A 24,534-nucleotide genomic window follows, 5' to 3' on the forward strand; every position below is an offset into this window, starting at 1 on the left:
TTCTTCATCAGCCCATTTCACCGCTACCATGAACAGTGAGCGATTAGGTGCATAAAATTTACAACAAATGCCTAAGACGCAGTAGTCACATGTTAAATCGCATCTTAAATAATTCTCATTATTACTCAGATGTCACCAAGCATAAAGAAACTTTCTTCTGCCTGACTCAGGGTGAAAGAAAGCAAATGACTGGAATCTACAGAAAATCTTAATCAGTTTGGCCAAGAGTTTCTAAGGCTCCTGCTCTATCAGAATATGAACTAAAAGCTGAAAACAAGTAACTAAATCAACATGCTCATGAAAATGCAAAGAGGTAGGAAAAATACCCCAAGTCTAGCTTGTAGGACGCAAGAAGGAAAAGCAAAGGGCTGTTAGAATTCACAAGTAGGGTAATCAACTGCCGGAAAATTAAAAGAGACTCCGAGTAGTAATGGAGAATTCCAGGGGCCTTTCTGGTGTGGACGTGAGTAGCTGCAAGAAGCGGTCCCTCCACGTGGCCGCGGGCCGCCCCCCACGGCAACACAAAGAGGTTTGCCGGAGTCTGACCGAAATCTCTAATTACAAAGGTTTAGCCACTCAGGGATCCTCTTACATTTGTTCTAGAATCCAAACCTATCAAGTCACTTTTAGCCCTAGATCACTCAGATAATTGGGTGAGCCTTTGGCAAAGCATTTCCAAAGTTCTGGGCACCAGGATATAGAAGCTGTCTGTCATGTGGCACTGCTGAAAACCAAAAGAAATGGTTGTTTAAATTACAGCAAGTCTCTCAGCTCATTCCCCTCCTCCATGACACTGTTCTCTATCAAGCTTAAGACCTTTCCCCGTGAAAACAACATGGGTTTGTCATTCAACAAATATTTATCGAGCCCCAATAGGCTCTGCGCAGCGTTCACCAGCAGGCAATCATGCTACGGTCCCTTCTTGTACAAATTCGTTGCTTCCCTTCAGTCTCCTATGTTGGAAACCTGCTTGGGTCTAGGAGGAAATGAAAAAGTGGAGACAGCACTATCATTAAGCAATCTATGTGTGAGGGGTCCCCCTCTCTGTGGACAGTATGTGCCCCTTCTCAAGAGCTTTGGAGAGATGTCTCCTTAGTGGTGTACGAGCACTAACATGAACCCAGTACCCCCTCTGTGCCAGGCACTGAATGTGGTACCATAAATAAATTGCCCAATTTCATCCTAATAATCCCAACCTAGAGACAAGAAGATAGAATCTCAAAGTGGATAAGCAACTCACCTAAAGTCAGATGCTAGGAAGAGCTTCTTTATTCATGGCGATAAACTAGTGTAGCACAAAATAACCAGGATCTCTGCAAGGATGTGATATGGTGAAAAGATGAATATGTGCAAACCAAGAATATCAGAGTGGATAATAACTACTCCAGACTTTACTGGTAATAACTCTCATGGGTATGCTGAGACTTCTTGTGAAATTCCAAATTCTAACAAATACCATGCCTCTCTCTGCAGAAGGCCGATGCTGTACGTGTGATTACATTCACAGGGTGTATGGGAGAAACATACTTTGACAGCAAACCTATAGGGTTGTGGAATTTCCGAGAAAAAGAAGGTGACTGCAAAGGATGTACTGTCAGGTGAGCTGAGATGAGGACTCCCCGAAGGTCTGGCCTGTGCGTTACAAAAACCTTTCTTTTTTTTTTTTTTTTTTTTTGCGCAATATTCAATTATCGTGTGGATGAGATGGAGCTGGTTGGACGGGGTTACGTCTGGAGGTGATTTACCATGAAGCTGATAAAAGGTCAGACCCTTTCACCCATCTGTACAGGCACCTCTCCAGGAGGTGCCCTGGAGGCACTTTACACATTTTGGTAAAATCTGCAGGGAAAGGTATTTCTCCTCAACCAGGTGAGATTGCTCTCTCTCCCCACTCTCACTCTCCTTCATGTCCAGAACCAGGAGGTTTTTCATGTCTGTAACTCTGCTATCAACATAATTTCTTGTTTTCTTAAAGAGAGTTCTCCCTGAGTTGATTAAGTTTCATGTGTCACAGAGCCCGGACTCAATCCACCTGTTTGTAACAAAATATAGAACCCTAGTGCAGGTTTTATCTCTGACAGGATTTTCCAAATGACACATAGGGTACCGCATGTGTTTCAAGTGGAAACACACTGGACTTGAAGATTCTGCTTACGTGGAGAAGGGTAAGAAGGGACCGTGATAGACCAGGAGAAAGTGCCGTAATACACATCATCAATTACTCTATAGAGATTAGAGTGTGGGACTCTAGAAATAGCTAACAAGCAGACAGAGCATAGATAAAGAATCAATATGCTTCTAGAAACCTGAATAGAGGACATAAAACAATTAGCTAGAAGTGCAGGATTTCTCAGCATATGAAACTTGAGTTCAACTAATTAACTGAGCCTATTAAAACTATAAAAATTTAAATTAAATACATGGAAGCTTAATATACACACATAGCAACTCCAAATCATTAGGTGCTAAGTGATTCATATTTTTTATTTCCAAGTTAAGGAGCCACATGCACATTGCCAGGACCCAAATTCCCCATCAGTGTAGCAGAGTGCACTTGACTTCCGGTTGTCACCTCCAGCTCTTTATTCATTTCTGTCATCATGGACTTGTCAGTGCAGCATTGAGGACCATTTAAAAGACCAACCCCCAAAAAATTTAAATTAAAAAAATAAAATAAAATAGAAGACCAACCCATTCATAGTTTAGCATGGTTTGGTGAATAATCTTCAACGAAATCTAATATGGAATATTTTCTGTAAAATGTTCTCAATACAACAAGAACAAGGAGGTTCACATTAAAATTCTTCTACTCATGGATTAACACCAACTTTTCCCTCAATATCTATTTGGTAAATTTATAAAAAGGATTTTCAAAAGCCTGTCATCAACGAAACACCTCAAGATTTAAATATCCATGCAGCAGTGCCTATAATGTGTTAAGACTACAACAGGCTAATTATAAATCCTGCAAAGATCTTGCACGTAAGTATATAAAGTATTATACGAATTAATATGGTTACAATAGTGCATGTGGGTGTGTAGATACAAACACATACACACACATTTGTAGGATGCTTTTCTGGTGTTAGAGAGTCACACTCAGAACTTCCTGATACTGAGATGTATGCAGTCCAGTGCTGGCCATCAAGCAACTTACAGGCAGGAAGGGAGGAAAAGACAAACCCTAAAATAGTCAAAATGTGAGGGAGAATAAGAAATCCTTTTAAAGACACACTCGGAGTGTGCTCTGATTATTCACATAGGGTGAGAGCTGCTTCATGGTGGAGGGGACACTTGAGGGCGGCCTTGCTATGGGGTGAGACTCCAGAGGAGGAGCTGGCAGGTGGAAGGTGAAGCGCTTTCTAGTCTCAGGGACCTGTGAGAGCAAAGGTAGGAAGGCTGGAAAGCCAAAACGTCTTTAGGAAGGGACAAAAAAGTCTGCCCTGCTTCACACGTGTGAATTCGCTGAGGCAAAGGGGAGAACGACGTGGTTAAGGTGCGGAAGTCACATAGATCCCTACACGGTTCTTCTCAATACATAAAGGTCTTGCGCCACTAAGTAGAGGCAGCTGAGTGTAAAGTCCACCAGCATCGCTGAGTGAACCAAGCTCAAGGCCCCTGGATTCACAACGCAGCCTGCATGCGGTGCCTCTCCTCCCGCGAGCTTGCCCTGCATTGGGCCAAGCGTCCGAGTGCTCACTGCTCAGCTCTCCCACAGTCACTGTGCATTTTTGCCACATCTGTCACTCAGCACTATCACCCCTTCCTTAAGCTCCTTGCTACCAAGTTCCCTTCACCTATTCCTTTTAAGGTAAAAGTTCTATATTTACTGGGGGAAAAAAAATCTTATTTAAATTCTATAGCATACCTTTTTGAATTATGCTAATATTTTAATCAAGATTGTTATTGTTTTTGTGAGTGCTCTGATTATAAAGTTGCATAAGTTTTGAGTGACCCGCACCCACCCTACTTTCCCATAAGCCATGGTAGGTATGCGGAGGAATAATTTTTACAGAACTCCTGGTGTTTCTGGGGTTGTGTTCTTTTCAAGAGAACACATATCACATTTTAACGTAAAGGCCAATCATTCCAGTGCTGGAGCAGAAATGATTATATGCGGGAGATGTAAAAGATGAGGTGGTGAGACATAGACCAAGGATGTGCTGTAGATCCTAGAATGTCCATTTTAGAAATGTGCATTTATTCAGAAGTCAGCAGAAAGGATATAATTGTTGTTATTCTTTAGAAAGAGTTACTGCCGAGGCTATCAGAAAAGAAGTGTATCTTATTTTTCTTAAATTTCTAAAAATCACATTAAAATTAAAATAGAAACACTGCTGAAGTTTAATGTATTCAGCTCAACACAGACGCAATGATGAAGTGTTAATGTACTAAGTAAACCCTAATATCCATCTAGTTCTGTAATGAACAAGTTACATGTGGACAAGTATGGCTATTCCAGATCACATAATGAATCCTGAAGAACTTGACCAGACATCAAGATTCAAAAGAGAAACAAAAAGCAAGTTAAGAAGCTTAGCAAATGTTAATTATTTTTAAAAAAATAGTTTCTTTTCCTGGTAAAGGTACTCAGGCATGAATGAGAACACTCTGGTATACTGTTAGATGTTGAAATATTATAGACTATCCCTGGAAGGATTCATTTTTCCCCAATCTCAAAGTCACCAGTTTAAAGTCGGACTTACCAGGGTTTGGCCGATGAGTTAAGGGAAGTAGGCTGATCTACATCTGTGTGTTTCACTGTTCTCAGCACAAAACCCTTCCCTGCAGATTTGCCTTTTGCTTGAATGGGAGAACCTTCTAAAGGGCTGGAGTAGGAACAGGCTTTAGAAATCATTCACTGAGCTAAACCCTTTCATCTCAAGGTGACACCCAAAGGGTTAGTTGACTTGCAGCAGGGCTTCAGTGAGATTTCACATCAGACTCCAGGATACCTGCCGTCTACTCTGCTATTTCTTTTATTCATGTTGAAAGAATTGATAGATTAAGAACATAAAAAACATCAGGTATAAATACCCCAGAGTTCTCATTAAAAAAGTGATATTTTTTTATTCCAATACTTATTTTGTGTAGTGAGACTTTTGTGTTTGTTTGTTTAAATTATAAGTAATATTGGGTCATGGGGTCACAAGTAACAAGATGTATTGGGTCAGAGCATCCAGGAAACTGTTAACAGAAATTCCCACAAGCCTTTCCGGGTTTGTCCATAATACTGTGACAGCATATAATGCAAATCCTAGTATTTGAGAACTTGAAAGGACTTCTTCTTGGTAGACTCTACACAACATTCTCTTATCTCTAAGGCGATGATCCGGAAATTAATGGATTTGTCGTAATGATGAAGAAAGGCCAAGTCATAGCCAATTTATTCACTATCAGTTATACAGCTAATAGTCTGACTTAGTTCCTCAGACTTTCAGTTAGCACTTTGCAGGAACATTGAAAAGCATCTTTTAAGTTTACATTAGAAAAAAAATTATGACATCATCTGATCTTATTCCAAATTAGATATAACTTATAATTACAAAGATCTGACCATGCTAGACACAGAATAAGACTCTTCTCTTCTTTTTGTCTTCAGTTTTATCTCTCTCTGGTCCAGGGTCAGAGAAAAGGCCAACTTGTCTAAAACGTGGAACAGTTCTTCCTTCAAGAACTTGTTAATGTTTGTAGGCTGTTACTTTCCTCACTTAGCCAAGATTTCATGCAAATAATATTTTAGGCTCTTATTATTCTACAATGACATTACTGTACTATTTCTCCATATCTCCTTTCTACCCTCAAGTTAATACAACACTCCAATTTCAGCAATTTAAATATATGCTAATATGCAGATATTTAGAGTTTTAAAAAGCCTCCACAACTTGAGACTTACTCTGTAACAACATCATTAGATAAATTGATTGATAGATGATAGATAACCTCATTTGAAAAAGAAATGCTTTTAAATGTTATAATCTTGTAAACAAGATTTATCTTTGATATTTCTTAATTATTCAATCAACATTGATTGACCATATGGTCTCTGTGGAACAATTTTCTATACTAAAATCTCCTTCACTCTACATATACTATATTCTACTATGAGCCATGTACTGTGCTAGGTGCTGTGTTTGGGCCTGGCATAGAGCCTGGCCCGTAATCTCTGGTTGGTCTCACAGAGCTTGCAATCTACTTGAAGAACACAGATAACCACCGAAATAGATAGAGCCATCCTTTGACATCTTAATCTAATTTGTCCCAGAAAAATCTATTGGACAGCAAGCATTCACAGAGTAGGGCCCTTTTTTCTCCTTATGGCTTTTTTTCCTTATAGCTCTAAATTTGTATCTTTTGACCACCTTCACTCATTGCACCCAAGCCCCTCTCATTATGCTATCTATGTGAGACATGTAATAACACATTCTCATCTCAGTCCATCCAAACTCCCCCCCAAAAAAAACCCACCTGTTCACACCACTAAGACATACTTAATCTACCAAGTATTTTAGTAGAACATAAAGCATTTAAAATATCAGTAACTTAGTTATTGAACTCCAAATAAAGTCCAATTAAGGAGTGATTCCTACTTGGCACTAGAGATAGAGAGAAATGGAAGGATGAAAGATCTATTTGGGATGGTTCCTGTCCTATAATGGCTCACCATCTAGTCTCAGAAGATAATTTGCTGTACCTAATGCTGATGGACAAAACAGACATTGATTCCTGTGAAATGTCTCTCTTCAGTCCTCAGGTAGAAGATAGTGAAGGGACTATTCAGTTTGACGGAGAAGGGTACGCCCTGGTCAGCCGCCCCATTCGCTGGTACCCCAACATCTCAACGGTCATGTTCAAGTTCAGGACATTTTCTTCAAGTGCTCTCCTGATGTACCTTGCTACACGAGACCTGGTAAAGACATGCCCGCTGATCTTCCATGATTAAAAGTTTGTTTGCCTCTTTTCCATAGGATTCCAATACAATTATCAGTTATTGTTAGATTATCAATTATTATTCAAAAGATTCTGGGATGGCAGTGTGATAGCCAGAAGTAAATGATGCAGATAGTACTTACATATTTTCATCAATAAATTCAATTACAGATGCAATTTTATTATTATTTATTATCAGTACACTCCCCATATAATCCCTTAAGAGAAGCATCCAGTAAAGATTCCTCCAGGATGGAATCATGTGGCAGCAAAACTAGTCCCTAGTCTTCTTCTAAAGACCTAAGTTGAAAGGTGGCTCTAAATGTCCTCATTGTTTTTTCCAGGTTAATATGTCTCAGTAAATTCTTCCAGGGAACTACCTTTTAGTTGGATTAATATCCTTTCAAAGGAATTTCTCCTGTCCATTATTCTCCTTTATTATTCTCCTGTCCAAGGAGATGTCCTCGTAATTTGGTTGTGACTACTTGTACCATAACATCACACCCACAAACATTCGCAAAGTGGTAACACCAGTTCGATTTCCCAAGTGGATGTCACTTACACATCAACACACGCAGTGACTTAGCCATAGGCCCTGTTATAAACCCCCACTCACAAAAAAAGTAAATACTCCTATTTCTCTGTGTACTGAATCACTGGTGTATTTTTACTCTATTGATAGAAAGATTTCATGAGTGTAGAGCTGACTGATGGGCATGTAAAAGTCAGCTATGATCTGGGCTCAGGAATGGCTTCCGTGGTCAGCAATCAAAACCATAATGACGGGAAATGGAAATCCTTCACCCTGTCAAGAATTCAGAAGCAAGGTGAGTTTCTATCATAATAATGGACTGTGAGCCTTGATCATGCTATCCAGCACTCCTGTGTCCCTAATCATGTGGAGGACCGTCTGTAATTTTAGGTACTCACAAATTCTGTGAAAAATGCAGATAGTCATTTCTTTGGCTTAGATTATAGGTGACTTGGTTTACACATGACTGATTGAAGAGCCAAATGGTTCTCTGTCATTTTCTTTGGAAACTGAGAGCTTAATTTGAAAGCATAACACTGTCTTCCAACTTGTAAAAATTAAATCCTGTACCAGGTCTGAAAAGGTTGGGTGCTTTGTTTTTCTTTCCTTCTTGTTTTACCAAGATGTGGCCGTTAGTGTGACCCACCATGGAATTTGTGGGGGCAGAAGAGCACAGCAGCCAGGTCTTTGTTTTTTAAAAATGCCAAACATGTATGTGTGCAGGTAAAGAATTGAAAAATAGGGATCCCTGGGTGGCGCAGCGGTTTGGCGCCTGCCTTTGGCCCAGGGCGTGATCCTGGAGACCCGGGATCGAATCCCACGTCGGGCTCCCGGTGCATGGAGCCTGCTTCTCCCTCTGCCTCTCTCTCTCTCTCTCTCTCTCTGTGATGTGACTATCATAAATAAATAAAAATTAAAAAAAAGAATTGAAAAATAATCATGTAACACTTTTATAGTCCAGGAGCTCTCGAAAAATATACTCACAACACTATTTCATTTGCCGAGATAAGCAGGTGTTTGTTCTGGTGTTAGCAAAAGGGAAACGTGGGCTCAAGCTTACCTGTGGTCTACGGGGAATATACATAAGATCTCATGACCACGGCAGAAATCCAAGTCTGTTGGGTCTTAGTGCTGCTACTGTCATTTCAGTGAAGTTCCCCTAGTTCTGTGCACGATAGGATTACCAGTATCTGCAAATGAAATTTGATACTTCCGTTTATAAAATTAAACCTAATTACTTTTGACCATGCCGGTGTGACAATTGATGAGAATTTCGGTTTAACTTTGCACCACCCTTCACTTCCTGCCTTGAACACATCTAGCAAGCACCCACTAAGCGCTGCGCCACACCTGAGTGAGGCCTGGGGCAGGTCCTTGCCTTAAAGGAACGTGCAGTCTAGTGGCGGAGATAGACAAGTAAATCAATCAACGGTGAGAGGATAGAAAGCTAGTGGCTGCATCAAGATAGGTACGGTAGGTTGGGAACCTCAGGAGAGAGATGCTGAAGTCACTCAGAGAGGTCAGCTCCCGGGGAAGGGCCTGAGGCATCAGCAGGAGGTGAGGACTTCACTAGATAGACAAGGAGGTGAAAGTTGTGTGAAAGCCGGGAAGCCTCAGAGAGCATCATACATCACACATCATCGTACGCCATTTTCCACTTGCTCCTCCTTGAACATGGAGGCCTGGAGAAACCCTTCGGTTTGAACCAACACTGGTTAGCGCTACGTGAGTCACAGTGCTGTGTTACACATCACCTTGTAAGGGAGGCACATGTGCATTTGTGTAGTACCTAAGAAAAACATTTAACCCTGTTTGACCCAACATTTCCCAAACTTCTACAATCACCAAAATCTTTCCATTCCTGCAAGGCTAAGAGTCTGCTGAATACACTTTGAGAAATGCTTTAGTTAATGTCCAGGAGCAAGAAATTTCCCATCCCTTTCTGCGTCCTTCTAGCTTCTAGCCTGATTAAGAATCAAGTTGACATAGGACTAGAAAAACAGGGCAAAATCAAATTTTGTACATGCAGGGAATAGACACACACACACACACACACACACACGAGAATTCCAAAATCAGTCAGGCAAAATGAGGTATCCAGGTCATTTTGAACTCAGAAGAAGGGAGTAGTCTGGGACTTCAAAGGGAAGAATGCAATTTATAGGAAGATAAAAACAACAAAAAAGGCAAATGGTAAATAAGTTTGTGTCGAGTCACTCAGAAACAATGGACAAAGGGGACTTTGATCGCACAGGCCTTGCCAGGTTCCTCCCATGTGCCACCCCTGGTTCACCATATCATGATTGCACTCTTCCTGAGCAGGTCTTCTATCTAAATTCTTAGGCATTTGTGGGGGGAGGCTAAAGGGCTCTTCCTGAATCTACTGGCCTTTTTATTGCCCGTTTTTCCCCCCAAGTTTTTATTTAAACCTAACTAGTTAACAGGTAGTGCGTATTAGTTTCAGGGGTAGGACTCAGTGATTCATCACTTACCTACAAGACCTGGGGTTCGTTACAGCAAGTGCCCACCTTAATCCCCATCACCTATTTAACCCATCCATACCTCTACACACACCTCCCCTCCAGGAACCATCAGATTATTCTCTATAGTTAAGAATCTGTTTCTTAGTTTGCCTCTTTCCCTGCCCCTGCCCCCCACCCCATGTTCATTTTATTTCTTGAATTCCAGGTATAAGTGAAATCATACGCTATTCATCTTTCTCTGACTCATTTCACTTAGCACAATCCTCTCTAGCTCCATCCACGTTGTTGCAAATGGTTTTGATTATTTTTTAATTCAAACTCATCTTGTCAGAGCAGCCCACCTGGGGGTAGCCTGCCCTTAGCCCCCAGTAACTGCAAGTAAATCCATTGCTAACATAGATGAATGTTGGCAAAAAATTATCCGATAAGGCTAGAGAGGTAACAGAGCCAGTTCATGAAAGGCCTTGTGAACAAAGCTAATGAGTTTCAACTTTATCCTGAAAGCTGTAGGGAACTACTAGGAGTTTTAGCCAAGGCTGTGACACCATCAGATTTATGCTTTAGTAAAGTTCCCTTAGATAACTTTGGAGGGTAGATTTATGACCATTTCAGGGGCTGCTGAAGACTGTAGTAAACCAAGTGAAGAGCGAGGAGAAGGAAATCATGAGAATGGAGAGGAAGGAGTAGAATTGAAAGATATTAAGCATTTTACAATCAAGGAGCTTTGTGATATATTCAATGTGAAGGATAAGTGTTTTAAAAGGGAGGGGTATCAAGAATAATTTCTTTTTTTTTCCTTAAATAACAACAACGTTTTAGTGCCTTTTACCAAGCTATTGGATATAAAAAGAGAATAGATTTTCTAGAGATGCTGAGCTTTATTTTGGACATATTGTATAAAAGGCACTCTTACTCTCTTTAGCAGCCTAGGGAAGTTGTGTAATTGGCAGGCAATCAGTTGTGTGTACCTGAGCTTCAGCGGAGCCGTAGGGGAGATGGACAGCTTGGAATCATTATTATGCCATTAATAGTTGTAGCTGAGCAGAGATGAGAAAAACCAAGCAGTCATCTCTTGAGTGAGATGATGCAAAGCCCTGGAGCAAACAGCAGTATTGAAGGGGGCATAGTAGAGGCAAAGCCCACAAAGGAGGCTGAAAAGAAATATTCGGAGAAAGGAGAAATGAGAAATTTTCAGAAGATCAAACTGAAGGCAGAGTGACCAGTTAGGTTCAAGAATAGTCCAGGCGGGAGATGAATGATGGCTTGAAATAAGAGTTACCGTGGGCTTTGACGCTAGGGAAATGCAGAAGAAATCCACAGCGTGATAGCACCACACAGTTATCAGAACACCAGCAGTTAAAAAGACTGAGCATACCCAGGGCTGGCAAGGACGTGGAGCAAGTGGAATTCTTACACACCTGCCGATAAGGATGGAAAATGTACAGCCACACTGGAAAGCAGGCTCGCAGTTTCTTAACAGGTTAAATATGTGCCTATGATGCGAACCAGCCCTTCACTCCCACGCATTCACCCCAGACACCTGAAGCATATATCCATACAAAGACCTTGTACCAGAGTATCCACAGCACCTTTATGGGTGAAGCTCAAAAAAAAAAAAAAAAAAAAAAAAAAACCTAGAACATCTATTAACAGGTTGACAGATATGCAGATTGTTGTGTATGCTCACAATGGAATACTATGTAGCAATACAAAACAATGACTATTAATATGCACACAAAACGGATGAGTATCAAATATTCTTAGTAAAGAAGGCAGATGTAAAGGAATACGTTTATGTCAAGTATATAGAAAATACAAATGAACTGATAGAGCAGACGGAGGCAATGGAGAATGAGGTTGTGTAGGGAGGCACAAGGACGAAGGATATCGAAGACGCATAAGGAAACTTTTGGGGTGCTGGATATGTTTGGTTTTTTTGAATGCGGTGATGGTTTCATGGATGTACACATATGTAAAAAATCGTTAAATTGTATCCTTTCAACATAGGCGACTTAAACTATGTCAATTATAGTTTGGTAAAAAACGTTTTAAGAAGATAGGGTAGATATTAGTGTTGTTTAGGAGATAAAATTAGCAGGGCTGTTGACTGATGAGATGTGGAATGGTGAAAGGACAGTCAAGATGAGTCTCTAATTTAGGAGATTGGGTGGGGGGATCATGGTGCCACCAAATAAATAATGTGAATTTGGGTATAGAAAGATAACCATTTCAATCTGGAATATATTTTGTTTGAATTTTATCTGAGAAGATACCGATGATGGTGTCTCACCTATTGGATGTGGGTTTCCAGGCAACAATCAGGTCCAGGCATATATATTTCTGAGTTGTCAACATATAGTAAGTAGATATAAACTGGGAGGTTGCCTGGATAGCTAAAATCCAAGAAGTAGCCAAATGAAGACACATTAGGGAACATAACACTTCAGAAGTGCTCAAAGAGATAAGTCACAGAGGAGATTGAGGATGAGGTTGCTTTAAGGTACAAGACAGAGAAGCTGGCATTATGAAAGCCAAAAGAGGATATTTCCTAGAAGGAAGGGAATGTTCACAACCTCAAATACTGCATAGACATGGATTAAGATAAGGACCAAAAGCCCCCACCGGGTTTGGACACGGGGAGGTCCCTGTGAATTTGAGCAAGATGAGACTCCACAGAGTAGCAGGAGACGGATGCAAATAGGCCTTCCTTTCCGTGACCAGATTAGCTGTTTTGTGTGAGTTCAGTTAGAAGAACCACAGCCACCTCCAGAGATGTGCCATTCCCCTCAAGTGCACCACTAGAGACACAAGGTGGAGAACAGTCATTTCGATTTTCACCGAACAAGAGAAGAAAGGAATCACCAAGTAACAATTCATTTACAAGAACTCAGCATTGATTATAAAAGACTTCCCAAGCCCCTACTCTTGGTCTAGCATTTAATAAGACCCTTATTTCCCTGCTTACCCATAAATGATGTCTGAACTCATCAACTCTGAAATTTTATGTGAATAGCTATTCTGGAAGGGAAAGAAATAGGGCAGGAAATAAAAGCAAGTGTTAGCATTTCCTAGCAGAACCCACTTCACTGCTATCACTCAGGAAGGGGAGAGGAAAGCTCTTCCTTTAACTCAGTAAAAATATGCCACCCTGTGTCTCGCCGCTGGAGTTAATGCTTGGGCCAGTGAGTTTCAATTCAATGTATTTCTGCTCTTTAATCAGTTTTTCTTAGAATGGTTTCTAAAAATGCATATATTCGCTCAGGGAAAAGGGAGAAAACTACCTCCAGTCTCTGGCTTGCCTGCAAGAGAGAAGCAACATCTCATTTTCACAGACACCATTAAAATCTGCACCGGATCGGTAGAAAGAGGCTATTTCCATGTTCCAGTCAACAGCTCCTTATGAAAACTTCTTTGCTGATCTGGATAAAAAGGAATATGAATGAAAAAGTCTTGAAAATGGTTTTATAATTTTTTTTTAATTTTAGCCACCGGTCCGGTCAATAAGATATGTGCATGTAAAATTAATGTCTGTATGAAATCTTGACTTGCTAAGTATTTTTAATAGGATGATTATTTAACAGGTGTTTCTTTTTTATTTTTACAAAGCTCTACTTTGAGGATTTGAGGTATTCATTGCTTTGGTATTTTATTTTGGTCATTTTTTAATAAGCTAATTATGTTTAAGAAACTTAGAAACTTAGAAAGTTTCTTTCTACCGATTATGGTGGAATTTTTTTGAGTTTGATATTTTTCTTTGTTTCTCAAAGAACACTATTCTAAAAGATGATGTGTTAAGGGAAAATAATAATGCTCCATGGTTAAATAAATTTGGGAAATACTTTTTTTGCTCTATGTCCCCCTGTGGAAACATTACATTGAATATTAGTATGTTGAAAGATCTGGGCAGTCATAAAATTAAAATATATGTTTAATTTTGCTTAACCCAATGTTTGTCATATTTATTTGAACCAGGAATGTCCAGGAAACTAGCATTCCAAAGAATAAACCTTTAGAAATACCTGTATAATCCACCAGTTCAAATAGCCATTTTCAGATCCTTGCTAATTCAGATCCGCTATCAGGCAAAGATTCAGAGGCCAAATCTCTCATGATAATAAACTGATGCCTCAATGTGCATCGAGGGTCCAAAATATGGAAAGCGGTTGAAGGCTGGGCCTAAACAAATATTAATGGTGAGAAGCACATAATTCAGAAAAAGCCCAGCCTGGCTCTTCAAAATGAAGGGGAGAAAATCAATGAGATAAGGGGTTCCTGTCGGCTTTCTGAACAAAACAGTTTAAACAGAGAAGAGCCTCTCCTTTCCTTTGTCTGGCTGTTATTTTTATGCCCTTTTTGTAGATAATCATTTGTTTTATCAGTGTCGCTGCTTCTGCAGTTGTTAAATAGACGTGTGTAGTACAGACTCTTGAGAAAGTCAATGTTAATTTGAGAATGAGAGTAAGTTTATATTGAAGTAACAGCAGTGATACGGATGTGGCTGGTCTTGCTCATCTAAGCCTTTTCTTTCCTTTACAGCCAACATATCAATCGTAGATATAAATACTAACCAGGAGGAGAACATAGCGACTTCATCTTCTGGAAACAACTTTGGCCTTGACTTGAAAGCAGATGACAAAATATATTTTGGTGGTCTGCCAACACTGAGGAACTTGAGGTAATTCAGTGTGTATTTAGAGCTAAGGATTAAGTTTTAATTAAATGGCCACTCTGCTCACTCGAGTTCTGAAGTTTAATTACAACAGGAATGTCACATAACCTTTAGTTGCAGAAAGGCTTAATTAAAAAAAAAATCATGTTACATGTTAGAACAACACCTGGATTTAGAAACCCAAGGATTAATTTGATATCTCTGTTGAAGGGATGGATGGAAATCACTATTTCCCTCATATTCACCTGATGAAAAGAATCATAAAAGTAATTAAAGGTAGACACTAGAGTTGCATGTGCATCTTGTAATTGCCTTTTTCTTGCATAGTAACTGGAGATAATGGCAGGCTGACACTGCTTAGTGTTCTAAAAATCAGTCAGTGTTCCAGGATACTGTGAGGATAACCTAGTTTATTGCTAAGCATTAGCGTGTTAATGGTATGTTGGAGCTTTTCCATATGCCTAATGCTAAAGCTATATTAGGAATTCTTGTGCCTGTGCCAACATTTTTTTTAGATTTCACATATGTTTTTTTAGATAGCAGGATGGGGAGATATAATTAGCTCATAGTTTAGTTCAAAAAATAAATGCCAGCAACCAAAAAAATCTCAGAAAATATTTCATATGGTATTTAATTAATGTACTGCTTGTTGTAAAACATCTCGTAAGAAATAAAAGTTATAAAGCACTTGATGCTCAATAAATGTTAATTGAATTTAACTAGAATGGAATGAATCGATTTGGTTAAACCATGAGAGTTTACTACAAATACAGACTACTGTGTTTTAGAGTTTCATTGAGTTAGTTTTTAGTTGTTAGAAACGTCCTATCTCAGTTGTTTCTACTCTAAAAAGACACACCACGATTGGAGGTAATCTCAGAATAATTGAAAAGCATGGTAGTTAGTTGTTCTCCTATTTTCCAGATGAGTGGAGTGCACATACCTCATTTTAAGATAGCTAGCATAAAGACTGGGTTTTACTCTTCTCCATGTACCTAAACCCATAGACCAGGCAACTAACTTCCAGTCTTTCAAGGGTTTAAGTTAATATGTTTCATGGGGCACATAAACCAGCTCTGCATTCATCCATGTTATAATGGACTTGTGGCAGGAATGTAAACCTAAAGTATCTGGTCAGGAAAATCATTGCAGATCAAATGCATTTGAATAGTGATGTAGTGATGACTCAAAAATCTATTTATTCAGTCAACAACTGTCTGTTGAGCACCTACTCTGTGTCAGACACCATAGAAATACTAAGGATCCAACAGTTGCTTAAGTCTAGGATTTGTTTTGCAAGATCATTAAGTAAATTCCCTATAAGTTAGTTGAATATAGCCAAAGTAAGGCTATGGAAGCATGGCTTTATCTATTCTAGCGATGACTCTCTTTTAATGATCATAAAGTGATTTTTAGGAATTATCTGCAAAAGTATGTATGTTAACCAAGTTGAGACGGGTTTATGTATTAGTTTTCAGACTACATACCTAATGAGTCTGTATTGCTAAGATGCTTTTACTTGCACAGTACAGCATTTTACAATATTTCTATGGCACATATTCCAATATAATCTTTAGACACATATCTGTGACTAAGCAAGGAGCCGTGCATTCATAGTTGGCTGTTATTTTGCCCACAGACAGGATCTTAATATAATAAAGTTCAAGCGATGAGGTAAAGTATTTTTACATGTGTTAAATGCAAGCTCATTGAGAGGCAATATTTATCAGCTACTCATGAATACTATGGCATAGTAACGTTTGTGCATTTTCCCATTCATAAGATAGATTAAAATTAGTATTTTAAATTTAGACATCAAAATAAAAATGTCCCAAGAGAGCAGTGTGGAAAATGGTCATCTTTGGATTCTAATTTCACTGTGGCCAAGGGCATATGTCTGTTTTCTGTTCTGTGGGTTTTGCTACATTCCCTTCCTCCTAAGATCCCTGTGAGATACTTTTTAAGAAGACTTAGGAATAAAGTTTATTGTTTTACTAAATGAAAATGCAATTATAAGTAAATTGTGTTTGTTTTTTTCTCTTCCCTTTGACCTAGTATGAAAGCAAGGTAAAATTTAAATTATGCATTATGCATGCCTTCTTCGAGTGCATGGGTTGGGTAAGTGTGGCTTCTTAGATAAAGCGGTGGTGCAGAAGCAGAGCAGCACCTACGCGGCTTTATTCATACATTTCATGAGCAAGTACTGCTGCATTCTGAGTTCTCATGCTGTCCCTTACTTACAAAGATGCTGCTGCTCACCCACCAGGAACTGGGCTGCGATTTCCCTTATTTCACCTGCCATGAGGACAGATTGGCTCTGCTTATTTTTCCAGCTGCCCGCGCACAGTGGCCCCCGGTGCACATACACAGCAGCACATACGCCAAGGGCAGCCGGGCAGGCTCAGGGGCCCCTGTAGGTCTGGGGAACAGAGCAAAGCAGTCTGAAGGGTTGAACCCCAGACTCCGATCTCCATAGCACCATGCTGTCTGCTGAACCATCGCCCTGTGCTCCCGAATGCTCACCACTGCCTTGCTGCTTTTTGCAAGCCTGCAGATATGCAAGGGTGTACAGGGCCCTTGCGCCTCTTTGCAAAGCTGCTTATTATCATTGTGTTGATATAGAATTATCTGTGAAGCCAGATAAAAGACACCTCTGGAAATACTATATTTAAAAACAAGTGTTTGCCTTAATGGTGAAGAAGCTTGTGGACAGCTTCCCTCGCTTCCCAGGAGCATTTTAATTGCCGTTTGCAGAAAGGCATCAGCATGAGAGCTATGAACAGCAGGTCTCTGTACGCGGCTGATGATACCCCAGAGACGTGCTCAGCCTGGCACACTCTGGCCAGAGCCTGGTGCTTTGGTATCACAGAGCCTAGCTAGGCCATCTTTCTGGAAAGGAGCTACTATGGCTGAACTTATCCAAGGCATTTTTAAAGCAAAGGCCAGACTTCTAATAGCAGAAAGTGGAATATATGGAAATGAAAGTATATACAAAAAGCAAAATCCAAGTTGTTTTGTCACAATGGAGTGATGAGCCGAGTCGTGCTGTTTGCTGAGACTGCTCAAAGGCAAAGGCTGGCTTTTGGTGGAAATGTATAGACCCCTGGAGTGACACTGTGTGGCTTCGTAATGTTGCCTTTGAGGCCAATAGAGGAAGCAGGGGCTTGTGGTTACCATCAGGAGTCTGATCACCATACGTGATTGCTTATCGCCCATGTTCTTCCTCGCGTTGAGCCTGCTACAGCATTGTGTTTTGAGATAGTTCACTGTATGTCCAGGAAACAGTGAAGTACAAGACTTCTAGAGGTGATTTACTTCATTGATAAGACCTCTGAAGAAATGGCGCTAAATCCGTCCCCCTCTAAAGTAAGATGAACACTCGGAAGGAAATCCACCTGTTCCCTTCACTTTATAAACAATATTATAAGCAAGATCCTCACCCTCCAGTTGGGTATGTCCTTCGTAATAACCAACTGACTGAAGAGAAGGAGAAGACATTGGGAATGAGGGGAAATGATCAAAGAAATGAAGTGGCTCCAGAGAGAGAGAGAGAGAAAGGAACAAATACTTAGCATGACATACATCACCTGATACACATACCAGGATCTGATTTCTGTTCCCACCTCTTTTTCCTCATTCCATGTGTTTTATTGAGGCAAAAAAATGGAATCCGGGCATCATAGAACCAGGAGGAGAGAATTAATCACTATCCTAATAGTATTTTGGTGTTGATTAGACAGGTATTACCGATGCTTATTAACACCAAAAAAAGTATTATGATTTTTTAACCTAATAGACCTGGACTGTTCCATATGGTAGCCATTAGGCACAGTGAATAGTTAATTTTTAATTACATAAAATGACAATGTTCAGCTTCTCATTGGCCTGAGCTTCATTTCAAGGGTCAGTAGCCACATGTGACATGTAACTATCGATTTGGACAGAATATTTCCATCTCCGTGGAAAGTTCTATTGGACGGTGCTGCTATCAACTAAATAAACAAGTACCCTCACTGACATTTTACCAGCTTCTGTTTATTGAGCACCTACTGAGTGCTAGCATCTTCGTCTTTTTCTAAGAAGTAATGAATAAAAAGTAAACATTCACATGCTATTTTGGGGGTATAGAAGCCATCTTCAACCTTATTGGAAAAAATGTACATTTTTTACCTTTGGCCGCTTTATTTTGTTATTGCTCCAAAATACAATAAGGACCTTGGGGTCAATCTGTAAATCCAATGTTGCAGTATTTTTTTTTTACTATGTAATCCAAAAGAATATTTCTTCGGCTTTGTTTCCGTTAAAAGCTTTAAAGAGCATACAATATTTTCTTAATCTTTGGCTACCCTTAATCCCCCCGCAAAAAAGCCTCAATGACAAAAATGTTTTCTTCTCAAAATAAATGAGTACAGATATCTTCCCCCTAAATTTTGAGCAAGTTTTTACTTTTTTGGTATAGTTTTATCATGCTGCCTACACATTTGTCTACTCTTTGGTACCAAAAAAAAAAAAAAAACCACATTCCACTACACATATGAAGCCCTTAAGAAATCAGTTAATTCCTGGACCTTGAATTTAAAGGCTGTGGTGAGATTAATTTAAAAGAGAGCAAGAAAAACTGCATAAAGATTCTTTCTGCAGGATGAGGGTAACATCCGTGTAACCCAACCAGGAGGTAGTGGAGGCAGAGTCTGCTGAGCACGTGTGTGCACCTGTGACAGTTTGAGGGACACCTGCCTGCCCGTGTGTCAGCCTGCCCCACGTGGCTTGCACCCTGTAATCACAAACACTGTACTGCCATTTCCCTGAAGGTCACACTTTTTTGTTTTCCATGTAACTTTTCAACAGACCAGAAGTAAATTTGAAGAGATATTCCGGCTGCCTCAAGGATATCGAAATTTCCAGAACTCCATATAACATCCTCAGCAGTCCTGATTATGTTGGTGTTACCAAGGGGTGTTCACTAGAGGTTAGTTTGGTTTTTTAATGGCTCCCTAAATGCTTCCATACCTGATTTCACTTACGTAGTTTTGGTGCTCTTGTTAACCTATTTTAGATTCCCAGGGATCCTAGTCTTAGCTATGCTTAAATAACAAAGCGAGGTTGAAGCACGTCCATAAATCACCACAGTCACATAAACGTAGGCAACGGTATGATTGAACACTCAAAATTGTGAACCAATTCCCCACGTGTGTAACACTTCATAACATGTATTTTTAATATTAATCTCTTTTCTGGTTCTCTCCTCCTTTCCAGTACTACTTTTCCCCTTTCCTCGTTCTTGTCATCTATTTTAGACTTACGTCCTCTTCAAGTATTACATATAGCTTTGTGCAGCAGCCCTAAGTTTTTTTTCCAGAATATACTAGGAATTTACACAAATAACAAGCAACCACGTACACCATAAACATTAGTGCTTAGCATTTTGTCTATCGTTTGAGAGTCAAACCTCCTTGTCTTTGAAAATGGCACCGATTAGGAACCGTCCACCAAGACCATCTTTGGCAGGACTGCGAAGTCCCCTGCTACTGGGCGTCTTCAAACCTTTTCTTTGTTGCAGAAGCAGCCCCCTTGTTCCATTGAACCCCTCTGCCCCGACTCTTCACTAGGGGCTGACTCATAGGAGACAGAACACAGGTCCAACTCTGCTCTCTTAAAATGTCTATAAGGAAGAGTCAACAGTCATTAGGAAATAGTAGCAAGAAGTTTACGGGCATCCTAAAAGCAATAAGTTTGGGTTTTAAAAAAAAAAAAACAACAACAACAATGTTAAATGCATCATGCTTATAAAATTTTGATTACACTGATATGATACAACTGTTCATTTTAGCTGTTTTCTCCACTGTAATAATTCTAAGGCATGGTTGTAGGATTCAGGGAAGTGAAGGGAGGAGGAAGAGAAAGAAAAAGCGAATCCATCCCTGCAACATGAGATTTAAAGACTGGAACAGAACTTTTAGGGTCTTCATCATTAGAGGCTCCAATTTGGAATTAGCCATAGATATCCATCATGAGATGCTTGGGAATAAGGGAAATACAGCATGGAAACTCGAAGGATCCATGCTGACTTCTTTAAGAAAGTTTTACTGAGAGTTTTAATCTTCCAAAGCCTAACTCTCATCCATGTCCAAAAGATATATACATGAGGATGGAAAACTGTCCAGAAAATGAATAACCTGTATGTGTGAAAATGCTAATTCTGTAAAGGTACTTTTCAGTCACCAGGAATTATTTTACAACTGAAATACGAGGCAGAAAGGATGTGAAAATAAATATTGAAAAGTCTGCGCAGTACTTTTATCGGAACTATCCAAAAGTCTATGATTTGAAAATTGGAAAAGAAAATAGATGATACATTTTACAACACTTATGTCACTTAACTGGGCCTGAAACACGGTGGGGAAAAAATATTCTGCGTTAGAGGATGCCTTGCTTTTACTACAGCAAAATCCGGGACTTGTAAAATGAGCATTTTAAGCACTCAAAATGCCCGACTACATGGGCTTGCTTCCTAGCACCTTCATGCAGTGGAATCCTCCTGCCATTAAAAGTGATGATAAGATCTGTGTTCTGAGAGAGGTATCTCCCACATATGTGGTGAAAAAAAAGAATTTACAGAAGAATGTGCCTACCGGGGTTTCATTTAAATATAGAGAGGAGGAGAGAGGAAGAGGGCAATTTGTTGTGAAAAATAAATAAATGAATGCATGCATGCAGGATAAACAGATGGATGAATGATAAAAGCTCCATGCTTTTATCAGCTTTGAGATGGGGGTGATTTTTGCTTTCTCTTTTTTGTACTTTGCTACTGTCTAAAATGTTATTGCTTTAAATTTATTATTAGGGACAATGGTACTATTTTCGTTTTGAGAATTGGGCTTTAGAATGTTTGGTTTGTTTACTTTTCAGATTGAGCTTTCACCTAACTTTTTATTCTTCTAGAATGTATTTATACATTTGATAGCCATGGACATCTTCCCTTGGGCTCATCATGGAGAAAAATGCAGACATAGACCATGGTCAGACTCCTCTGTAAAACAGAAACAATTAGTTGATAGAGGGTATTCAAGGGATTATCAGAGTGTTTTCCAGGGCGATTTAGCAAGATAGATCTACACCAAAAGAAAATGTCATCTGTCGGTCATAATTGTGTGTATTTTAAATCAAAAGTGCTCAAATAAAAGCAGAGGCCAGAGGCACCTGGGTGGCGCAGTGGGTTGACCATCCAACTCTTGGTTTCAGCTCAGGTCAGGACCACATTGGGCTCCATGCTCAGTGGGGAGTCTGCTGGGGGGTTTTCTCCCTCTCCTTCCACCCCTCCCCCTGCTTGCTCTCTCTCTAAAATAAATAAACCTTTAAAAAAAAAAAAAAAAACAGAGGCCGGATTTTTTATTTTAACCCAAACTGCTCAGAAAGTTCAGTCATGCCTGGAAATAGTATTTCTTCAGTTACTGCAAGCTCTCCACATAACTGAGTCTCACGCTTTCTAAAACAATGTATTTCATGGTGATGCTGAGTGCCCGGAGGAGGGTGAGACAGAAATTTCGACATTTTCACTTCTTTTTGTTTTAAGGTGTTATTTATTTGAGAGTGCACTCGAGAGACAGTGAGCACGAGCAGGGGGAGAAACACACACAGAGAGAGAAGCAGACTCTCTGCTGGGCAGGGAGCCCAATGCGGGACTCGGTCCCTGACCCCAGGATCCTGACCTGAGCCAAAGGCAGACGCTCATCCACCTGAGCCACCCAGGCGCCCCTAAATTTTCATTTCTGATGCTTTCTTCTCTTTTTTCCCTTTTGCCCACAGAACGTTTACACAGTCAGCTTCCCCAAGCCTGGTTTCGTGGAGCTGCCCCCTGTGCCAATTGATGTAGGGACAGAAATCAACCTGTCCTTCAGCACCAAGAATGAGTCTGGGATCATCCTCTTGGGAAGTGGAGGGATGCCAGCCCAACCCCGGAGGAAACGAAGGCAAACTGGACAGGTACCCTCCTACCTGGTTGGCAGGGCATTTTCCTTTGTGCTTATAGAAGACATTTTATAAGGAGCCTGGCAAGACATTTAGGCTTTATACATTGCCTTTGTGGTTTTAGATTTGCATCACTTATTTCCACTCTCATCTTTTTTTAAGACAATTATCTCCGCAAGGATTTTCCTTGTTGGTCAGCTCTAGGTGCACGGGCCCTTGTATTTGCACCCGTATTTCATATGGGCTCGGCATGTGTGTGTTTAAAGGGAGAAAGCTTACACTGTATTCAGATTACAATAATATCCCCTTATCTCTAAGTCTGATTACTTACCGCATCTGTAGATATCCCACTAGGGTCTCTTAAATTCAAATTTAGATCCCTTCTCGGATCAATTTCCCAGTTTTGCTAGCCTACATGATGCAGTCTCTTCAAGTCTGACCACCCCACCCTCTCTGGACACAGAGAAGGCAGGGAATGGGCGTGGGATAGGAGAAAGCAAGTAGAGCCTAACGCACCCATGCATGGGCAGTGGCCTATGCCCAGGTTCACTCTTGACATGGAGAGGGAGCCCACAGAGTAGCTGCATTGTCAGGTGTGAACCTCAATTTCATACCCTACACCCTTTCGATTCTGTTAAAAGCGATCTCTTAGGCGTCATAACTCTTTCCTGCCTTGATATTCCTCCCGGACTTTCCATCTTATGTTTTTAAATATATACATTTTTCCATTTAATCTTGTTTTTCTTAGTGAAAGAGGTCATGGGAATTAACTAGTCTACAATTACCAAAGAATGAAAGGAACGCTTTACAAATATGCCCTCAAATATGGATGCATCCTTGTCAACCAGGTTGTGGTGGTTGTGATTTTAGGTGTTTTTAAAGTCACATTTATAATTTAAAATTGAGTAGTCAGTAATACGGTTGACCCTTGAACAACATGGGAGTGAGGGACATCAACCCCCCCACTCAGTCAAAATTCCACATATAACTCTTCACTTCCCAAAGACAGAGCGTGCTACTGACTGGAAGCCTTACCCATAATGTAGTCACTCGATTAACACATACTTGTATGTTATGTATATTATTCGCTGTATTCTGAAAGTAAGCTACAGAAAAAAAATGTTATTAACAACATCATAAGGAAGAGAATACAGTATTTATCTTAAAAAAAATCCACATGTAAGTAGATCCACACGGTTCAAATCCATGTTATCCATGGATGTTATTATATAATAAATCTTATTCTTTTCCTGACAAAAAATAAAGACCGAACAATATAAATTCAAAGATATGAAACCATGAGTAACTTGGGTTATCTCAGAAATACAAGAGTATTTTAATATCAGAAAACCTAAAAATTATATAATCATCTCAATAGATGCAGAGAAAACATTTGGCAAAATTTAATATCCATTCCTGATTTTTTTTAATTTTTATTTATTTATGATAGTCACAGAGAGAGAGAGAGAGAGAGAGAGAGAGAGGCAGAGACATAGGCAGAGGGAGAAGCAGGCTCCATGCACCGGGAGCCCGACGTGGAATTCGATCCCGGGTCTCCAGGATCGCGCCCTGGGCCAAAGGCAGGCGCTAAACCGCTGCACCACCCGGGGATCCCCATTCCTGATTTTAAAAACAAACCATGCAACCTAACAATATGGATGGATATCAGAAACTGAAAAGAAATAAAAAAAAAGATGCACCACATACTGTATGATGCCATTTTCACAGATTTCTAATACAAGTAACATGGAGCAGGAGCTACTGGCTGGCTCAGTTGGTAGACCAGGTGACTCTTAATCTCAGGGTTGTAAATTTGAACCCCATGCTGGGTGCAGAGATTATCTAAAAATAATTTATTATTTATTTATTTATTTATTTATTTGACACTAAACATATTGTTTACAGATATACATATGTGTGTGTGTGAATTTTCAAAAATAATTTTTAAAAAG

At 39.9% G+C, this 24,534-nt stretch overlaps 1 protein-coding gene across 3 annotated transcripts in view; it reads left to right on the forward strand.

Moving 5' to 3' along the window:
* Positions 1-24,534, forward strand: part of LAMA2 (laminin subunit alpha 2) — a 583,647-nt gene that overhangs the window by 519,022 nt on the left and 40,091 nt on the right. For 2 of the 3 annotated variants that reach the window (XM_072833697.1, XM_072833705.1), the window contains 6 exons: positions 1,474-1,598; positions 6,748-6,910; positions 7,613-7,757; positions 14,482-14,620; positions 19,463-19,583; positions 22,421-22,597. In XM_072833697.1, coding sequence (XP_072689798.1) covers positions 1,474-1,598; positions 6,748-6,910; positions 7,613-7,757; positions 14,482-14,620; positions 19,463-19,583; positions 22,421-22,597 — 870 coding nt within the window. Of the gene's footprint in view, positions 1-1,473; positions 1,599-6,747; positions 6,911-7,612; positions 7,758-14,481; positions 14,621-16,669; positions 16,682-19,462; positions 19,584-22,420; positions 22,598-24,534 lie in introns of all 3 variants that reach the window. The other variant, XM_072833687.1, reaches the window with a different exon arrangement.

This window comes from Canis lupus, chromosome 1 (genome assembly GCF_048164855.1).
Source record: "Canis lupus baileyi chromosome 1, mCanLup2.hap1, whole genome shotgun sequence".
Taxonomy (NCBI): Eukaryota; Metazoa; Chordata; class Mammalia; order Carnivora; family Canidae; genus Canis; species Canis lupus.